General features: G+C 41.2%; 1 protein-coding gene across 7 annotated transcripts in view; it reads left to right on the top strand.

The window, feature by feature from the left end:
* Positions 1-3,850, top strand: part of CYSLTR2 (cysteinyl leukotriene receptor 2) — a 29,195-nt gene extending 25,345 nt beyond the window's left edge. For all 7 annotated transcript variants that reach the window (XM_028107511.2, XM_088021838.1, XM_088021837.1 and 4 more), the window contains one exon: positions 273-3,850. In XM_028107511.2, coding sequence (XP_027963312.1) covers positions 274-1,311 — 1,038 coding nt within the window. In that variant the 5' untranslated portion in view covers position 273 and the 3' untranslated portion in view covers positions 1,312-3,850. The remainder of the gene's footprint in view (positions 1-272) is intronic.
* Positions 3,851-8,883: the final 5,033 nt, after the last annotated feature.

Genomic DNA, 8,883 nt, shown 5'->3' with positions numbered 1-8,883 from the left:
TCCGGTAGATTTAGACTGCAGTATTTACATAAGCACTGGGCCAAAGGTCTCCCAAGTTTGAGGCTTCCGCTTCAGTCAGATAAAAGTAATGTTTAGTTTGCACTCTAGAAATTTACCGTGAAATATAATGGAGCATACAGTAAAGAATTTTCTGGTATTTTTTGACTCAAGTAGCAAAGAAAAGCTAGTATTTCTCCGTTTCATTAAAATCTGGAAAGATGTAGGTAGTGAGCAAGAAGTAACTTCTTATGTCTGTTTTCTTTTTAATCCAGCATGGAGAGAAAACTTATGTCCTTGCCTCCATCCATCTCCATACCAGAAATGGAACCCAATGGCACCTTCAGCAGTAACAACAGCAACGGGAACTGTACAATTGAAAACTTCAAAAGGGATTTTTACCCCACTGTGTACCTGATAATATTTGTCTGGGGAACGTTGGGAAATGGCTTTTCCATCTACGTTTTCCTGCAGTCTTATAAGAAGTCCACATCTGTGAATGTTTTCATGCTAAACCTGGCCATTTCAGATTTCTTATTCACAAGTACACTACCCTTCAGAGCTGACTATTACCTCAGAGGCTCCAATTGGATATTTGGGGACCTGGCCTGCAGGATTATGTCTTATTCTATGTATGTTAACATGTACAGCAGCATTTATTTCCTGACTGTGCTGAGCATCGTGCGTTTCCTGGCAACTGTTCATCCCTTCCGGCTCCTCCATGTCACCAGCATCAGGAATGCCTGGACTCTGTGTGGGATCATATGGATCCTTATCATGGCTTCCTCGGTATTGCTTCTGAAAAATGGCTCTGAGCAGAGGGGCAGTGCTGTATCATGCTTAGAGTTGAATATCAGTAAAATTGTTAAACTGCAGACCATGAACTACATTGCCTTGGTGTTGGGCTTCCTGCTGCCATTCTTCATGCTCAGCATTTGTTACCTGCTGATCATTCGAGCTCTGTTAAAGGTGGAGGTCCCAGAATCAAGTCTGCGGGTTTCTCACAAGAAGGCACTTATCACCATCGTCATTGCCTTGATCATCTTCCTCCTGTGTTTCCTGCCCTATCACGTACTGAGAACCCTCCACCTGCTTGTGTGGAAAGTGAATAAATGTGAAGAGAAGCTGCATAAAGCAGTGGTCATCACACTGGCCTTGGCAGCAGCCAATAGCTGCCTCAATCCTTTGCTCTATTACTTTGCTGGGGAAAATTTTAAGGACAGACTAAGGTCCACACTCAGAAAAGATCACCTACAGAAGGCAAAGTGCAGCATTCCTGTATGCATGTGGTTGAAAAAGGAAACACAAGTTTAAGGGGTTAGGAGGTGAGGCCTGTTCTTGTATCCTTGTGCTGACCTTCATTCACACATAGTCTCAAATGACCATGTATTTACACCATTTCCAACGAAGGTCAATCAAGTCCTACTCCAAACATTTTATTAGGTGTGTTTTCAGTGGTTGAGTCTAGATGAGAAATGTAGCAGGCAAAATCTCCACTAGTCTTGCAACCTAAAATGTTAGACTGGGAAAAAATACTTAGCACATTGTGTGCTTCTTTTCATCGGATTCTGTACCAGATCTTGGTCCCACCAGGCATTCTAAATTAACTTTAAGATAACCTCAGATTCCCCAGCTTCTCCAGTTCCTCTTGCATCTTCAATCCCCTAAGATATAGCCAGTTTACAAAGCTAACGGAGGTTCCAGAGCAGATAAGAAAAGCATCCTCAGAATTCACTGAAAAGACTTTGTGAAGAAGGCTGCCCTTTGACGAAGCAGAGTCAAGGTCCCAAACAAGAACAGTGAGAGAAAAAGGGAGAGAAGGACTGGGGCAAGAAAGAGCTGGTGAAAAGTAGGGAGAAGGAGAAATTTCATTTTGCACTAGGAAGGAGGCTCTAGTCCACTGAAGGCAAGAAGGTTCTCTTTGCCTCTCTCTTGCCAGGGGGCTAGAAAGGATAGGAAGAGTAAGAGAAGGAACTGGGCCATTGCCTAGGGGTGGAGGGATTACGTGTGAAATAGCCGAGAAGACGGGGTTACTCTTGGGATTTGGGTTTGGACTGACTTCACTGCAGTTCTGAGTCTTGCACATTAATCTATCGGGATGGGAGCCAGAATAGAGGAGGTTGCTCTAAGTGTTCGGCAGGGCACTGAGAGAGAGGGTGGGGTAGAGGATAAGTTGCAAAGGTGGTTGTATCCCTGAAATTCTATTAATATTTTGGCAAAATATGCATAGGGTGGCTTTCCTTTGAGGGAGTATAGAAAAGAACTGGATAGTGGGATGGGGTTCTTTCTGGCCACTGAAACAAAGCTAAAGAGACTACCAACTTCTACCTCCAGACCCCAGACCACTGTACCACCAACAATTGAATGCCCTCTCCATGCTGGGCAGACTGTGCCAGACACTTCACATTCAGTAAACCCCATTTAACCCTCACACCAAAGTCTTATGTTTCTATTTTACGAATGAAGAACCTGAAGCTCAGAGAAATTAAGAAGCTTGTTCAAGTTCACACAGCTTGTAAGGGTTTAAAAAATATCTGTGAAGAAGGGTTAGCTGGTGCTTATGCCACCACTCTCCCTACAAATCTCCGGGAAGATTGGTAGAAAGTGAATAAAAGTTCCCTTTCCTCACCAGGCACCTACCTCTCCTCATTCTCACAAGATTTTCTCTTTGGAGTTATTGACCTCAGGCAGAGTGGAGTGTGGGAGGGAGTTGGTGACCTCAAGCTAGGGAGAAAGGGAATATCTTCATAGTAAACAAGAGCCCCAGGGCCCTTCCCTTACTCAGCTGTCAGAATGCTGATAGACTCATATCCCGTCAAACACGAGCCCGCAGGATCCCCCTGTGGGGAAACTGTCCAACCCAAGAAAAAGACTAACAGATACAGACTGTTGAGGATTTCCCAACACAAAAGCCAGCACCTGCCCTATTACCTACCTGAAAGGGAAGCTCACACTGCAACTAATCCCTTCCATTCAGAGAGCATCTAGTCAACCTGTTAGAGTCTCACTCTTAACTATGAACAGTCAATGACCACTACACTTTGGGGGCAGGGGGTGAGGGCCCAAACATGAAAAACACCTACAAATAAATGAGAGGGTAGATAGAGACATTTTCAGTATGAAAGGTCTCAACACTTTTATCACCCTTGCACTTTTTATCAGAAACCCACTGGAGGATGTGCTCCTCCAAAATAAGCGATTAAGCCAAGATAGAAGAAAACATGGCATCTAGGAAACAAGGAATCCAACACAGGAGAAAGGTGAACGACATAAGATGTTGGTGGTAGCAGAAAAACAAGAAACTAATCGATTTGCATGCATTGGAGGGATTTGTAGTTTTCTTGAAGAACTTGGGATGAACTAGTGAAAATACATAGAAAAATAAGCAAAGGAAAAGACACTGTGATCATTGAATGCTAGCAGAAAGAAACAGTTGTTTAAGAACAGAAATATAATCATAGTACACTACATGGCTCAGCTGTGAATAATGTTTACACAGAGAATAATGTAAATAACAAAATACTATGATATAACTTTTTTAAGAAATGAGAGGATATGTATGTGGGGGAAGGGTGTAAGAAGTCTAGGTCTCCATCTGCCATCACAGAAAATTCATAACAACTAAAGCTAGAGAATGATAAAAGCTGTAGATAAATCTTATTTAGCAATAAGAGCTGCAGTCCAGAAGAAACCATGAAAAGGACGGGCAGGGATGGCCTCTGGAGAGTTTGGGGTGGGACAATAGGGTGGAAATTTCTCTTTTCCTTTTAAGAACTTTTTAGCCATCTAACTTGTAAATATGTATTGTTGAAATAAAAATTAAGTTTAAATTAAACTTTAAAAGTCAAATTAATTCTGTGGGTTTTGTTTCTTTGTATGTTTGTTTTTTAAGAAATGAGACAGAAAATAAAGGTCACCAGAAATGGGCACTGAACATTGACAGGAGAAAGGAAAGCAGGAAATGGCTAGACTTGGATTTGGGCCTTTGAGGGAGGCCCACCCAGCCCAGCCATGGGAAGGGAGGCCCCTCTTGGGATGATTGGAGTCACTTCCTAGGATCAGAGATGATTTAGTATATCAGCATATTTATTAGTCACAAGCAGCAGAAAACCCAAGTCCAAGTGGCTTAAACAATCACTATCTCACGTAACATCCCAAGAGAAGTTGGACTTCAAGCTACTGAGCAGGGGCTTCTGTGAGCCTTCTCCAGGTATTGGCTTGGTCTGATGGCTGAATACCCTCATGGGAACAAGCTGATTACAAGCAGCCTAAGGCTACATGCTTCCTTACTTATATCCAGGAGAAGAAACAGGGTATCTCCTGCTCTAAGCATTTAACCAAAGTCATTGGGCTTCCTTTTGACCAGAACTACACAGATTACACCCTGGCTCCTAAACTAGACCAAGGAAGGGATTGCTCTGATGGAGCAAGGATGGTCAGAGTCTACATCAGCAGGAGGGTTAAACCCACTGAAATCTCAGCTGGGAGAAGGGGTGAAATGGAACCTGCAGAGGCCCCATATCTTGCACTGCAAGTGAAGTGGAAAAGAACTGCCAGCCAGCCAGGCATCCGAGCCTAGCGTGGCTGGTACCTACGCAGCAGCCCCGGCAGCTCAGGAGTGTGAAGGAATGATGTGTTAGAGGAAGGATGAAAGCTAAAATATTAGTTTATATTGTAAACTCATAAGGATCTTCAAAGGGTGATTAGAAATCTCGACAACTCTCCAAGGGTAGTTGGGAATAAAGATAAAGATAAAGTTGGGGTACCTGAGAACAACCCACATCCTTGGGGTGAATGGTAATGGAGGGTGTGAGTCGCTGTGTCTTTAAATCTGTGGTGCCTGGGCGTGTGTGTATGTGTGTGTGAGAGGGAGAGTGCACGCTTAATGACTTGCTTTTTCTTTTTCCAAGACTTTCCCTTTCTCCAGTCAGGGTGAAGCATCTCATCTGGTAAAGAATGTTGTCCTTGAGGAAGAAAATAAAATAGAATTATTTACCAAAGTGAAAGGCAAGAGTGTCCCGAAGTTTTAGATACAGTTTTTTGTTTGAGAGATTAGATAGCCCCTCAAGCAGTACATAAATTGTTCAACTGGGAGAAAGGATGTTTGTTGTGTCAGCTTTAGAGGAATTATGATACTGCAACCCTGCTTTTTCAGTGGGGACCTAAGAAGCAAATGGCATTAAGTTTTGTAACTATTTTGAATGACCGATTCTCTGTGTTGGATTTAATTAAGATGACTTACAATTTATTCTGCAGCAAAAATGATGTCAAACTGGCCAAAAACAAGTGGGGAGGGGAGATTGACAAGGGAGATGGCTTTCTGTAGAGATTTCATTTTTCTTCCTGGAAAAGGGCTTGAAAATACAGACCTCGTCAGGGGAGAATGGGGGTGAGGTGGGGACGGGGTAACCCTCTGGTGGTGATAGGAGATCCTTTCTCTGAGACATTTTTGTCCCCAAGTAGATAGGGGCAGCTACTCAAGGCTAATAAAAGCCACAAGGAGAATTTTAACAACAGAGAACTTGTTAAAAAGTTAGTGTGTATTTGAAAGCTTGCACTGATGTGAGAATCCACAGAGAGTTCAAAGATACACAGCCAGGAATGGAGGCTAATTTACATGGGGAGTTGGAAAGGTCTCAGAAGGTTTAGCTGCATGATATGCTGAGGAAGCTAAATTCTAAGCCCAGGGACCCCTGGCCCCTCCCCTGCTCCCATGTCCCCAAAGATCCTTGCATGCCAAGCGTGGGGCAGACATAGCAGGGCCTGTGGGACATGGAAGGAAGCTACTACGTCCTGGGCCAAAGGGGACTCCTCGATGTGTTGGCTCATGTAGAACATCGGGACCTTTGGATAACCCTCAAGTTAGGGAAAAACAAACTGTTGTATAACTCTCAAATTGGAGAGCCCGTATAACAGCCAAGGTGGAATTTTCTATTAGCCTTGTGGGATAGATGCTTCAAGTCTGATGTAAATTAATTTTCTTCAAACGAAACATGAGGCTTTCTTTATTCACAAGATCTTTCATACAAACAAAAATGTTTGAATTAAGAAAGAATAAAACTGTTGCCTCAGTTCTTACTCCTTAGCCTAAGAATTAGAATTTTTTAAAAGATTTTATTTTTAAGTAATCTTTATACCCAACATGGGGCTCAAACTCACAACCCCCGAGATCAAGAGTCACATGCTCCGCCAACTGAGCCAGCCAGGCACCCCAGAAATAGAATCTTATTAATACCACCACACTTATTTATGTACCCCTGATCCTGGAGGTAACCATTATTCTGAATTTTGTGTTAATAATTCCTTTACCATATAAATGTATCTCCAAGCAACACTTAAACAGCATAGGTTTGAACCACGTGGGTCCACTTATATGTGGAGTTTTTTCTATAAGGACAGTACAGTACTGGAAATGTATTTTTCTTTTCCTTATGATTTTCTTAATAAGATTTTCTTTTCTCTCACTTACTTTATTGTGAGAATTCAGTATGTAATACATATAATATACAAAATATGTATTACACACCATTTATATTTTATCAGTAAGACTTCTGGTCAAGAGTAGGCTATTAGTTAAGTTTTGAGGGAGTCAAAAGTTATACATGGATTTTCAGCTGTGTGAGAGGTCAGCGCCCCCAGTACTCACATTGTTCATGGGTCAACTGAATTTAGTTTTGCATGTTTTTGCACTTTCTAGATATGGAATCATGTGGTAACTTTTTTTTTCCATTCAGCTTTATCTTTTTGAAGTTCAATCATGATAGTGCTGCTGGTACGAGCATAACATTTTAATTATCCATACTTCTGTTAATGGAGACAGATTATTGTCAGATTTTGTCTATTAGAAACAATGCTTCGAAGAATATTCTCATACATGTCTATCGGTGCACACATGTAAAAACGTGTCTAGATTATATACTTAGGAATGTATTCATAATCAACAATTCTATGTAATACCCAACTTTTTTCCAAACTGGCTTTACCGATTCAAACCCCTGTCAGTACTGTATGAGAACTTCCACATATCTCTCTTTGGAAGCATTTGAGATGGTTAGACTTTTAACCTGTTAAAACCTGGTGAGTTTCAAATGACTTTCACTGTGGTGTTCATGTTTCACTGTGATTTTCATATACTATTTACACTTAAGGGAGTTAACAACCAATAAACCCTCACAAAAGGAAATTTAAAGATTGTACTTTTGGCAAAAGAAAAACGGTAACAGATGGGCATTCTGAAATGCAAGAAGGAATAGTGAACAAAGATACAGATAAATAATGGATAAATCAAGAGTTCTAGGTTGACAGCTAGATTGACTGTCTTCTGCTTTTTGTTGTTGCTAATGAGAAGTCAGCTGTCCAATTCCTTTAATAATAATAGCTACCATTTTTAAATGCTAGATACTCTTCTAGGAAATATGTGTGCATTTTTCATGTAGCACAAAAAAATTGAAAATGGTATTAATCATATTTTGTAGATGAAAAAACTAAGCCATAGAGAGGTAACTTGCCAAAATGTACTTGCAAAGGATAGAATGGGCACTGAAACTCAGTCAGCGCATTCCAGAGCTCATGCCCTTAGCCACAGCACTTGCCACTTAGACCTTATTTGCTTATGTACTGCACTAAACTATAGTGTGATATTGCTTCATAAGTGAGTTGACTTTCTTTCTGGTTGGTCTTGAGATCTTCTATCTCTTGTATTCTGAATTATTTTGATGCATATCATTTTTGCTGCCTCTCATCCATGGTGATTTGGTGTGTTTTGTGATCTTTGATTCCAGGCCCCTCTTCTTCAGAGCTTGATGAGTGGGAATTTTTTGAGGCTTATGTGGCTTTCCTCCAGAGAGGTTTTATGTTTATTTCTGCCAGGTTCCTGGATACATTCCAATCCTGGGACCACATTAAATTAAATTCACTACTTGACTTTTTTTATACCACATAACACCAAGACATAAGTCAGAAACTGATGGGTGTTATAAGCAAGGAACAGACAGAGGAACCACCAACAGAACACAAAGAAGAAAGAATTCTAGTTCAAGTGATGGTTTTATGGAAAATGAGCTGTTTATCTTAACCCTTAAAGAAAAGGCACAGTTTAACAGACAGACATTGAGGAAGGGAAAAGGGAAGGGCATTTCAGTTGAGGGACATGGATAAAGACCCAACCTAACAAAATCTAGTGCTTTTTGAAAATTGTAAGCACTCTGATGTGAACTGAGGCGCATATAGCTTCCTGAGGTGGGGGGCGGTGGTAGTGCATAAAGCCTGTAAAAGCAGGTTGGGTGGGATCATGGATGATTGTGAACATGATTTGAGAGGCACTGGCAAGTGATGGAAGACTTCTGAGGAAGACTATATAATGACTAGAGTCATCTGCGTGTGAGAAACATTACTCTATAAGGAACATGTAGACTAGATCTTCAATATAAATATAGAACAATGCCCTACAGCCAAGCGGAATTTATTCTTGATTATCTTCAATTGTATATGATTCATTCTGTCTTTTCTGCTGGAGGAGATAAGTACAAATTAATTTTATTAAGTTTGCCTGCAAGGAAATGGCATAAGTCTTTTTTTTTTTTTTTTAAGATTTTTCTTATTTGAGAGAGTGTACAAGCAGGGAAAGGGGCAGAGGGAGAGGGAGAAGCAGACTCCTCCCACCCACCCCAACAGGGAGCCCAACACAGAGCTCAATCCCAGAATGCCAGAATCATGACCCAAGTGGAAGGCAGACACTTAACTGACTGAGCCACTCAGGCGCCCCATGAAATGGCATAAGTCTTTGAGCACGCTTTGAAAATCGATGACTCTCTTCACTAGTCCTCAGATTGTCTAACGTTGGCCACATTTGAACTTGTGCTTGTTAGTTTGGGCTGAATCAACTCT

Source organism: Eumetopias jubatus, unplaced genomic scaffold, assembly GCF_037043125.1.
Source record: "Eumetopias jubatus isolate StellerSeaLion01/CBP00866 unplaced genomic scaffold, mEumJub1_p1.0 scaffold_3, whole genome shotgun sequence".
Taxonomy (NCBI): Eukaryota; Metazoa; Chordata; class Mammalia; order Carnivora; family Otariidae; genus Eumetopias; species Eumetopias jubatus.
Note: the sequence above shows the minus strand (reverse complement) of the source record. Positions and strands in the feature narration are given on the sequence as shown.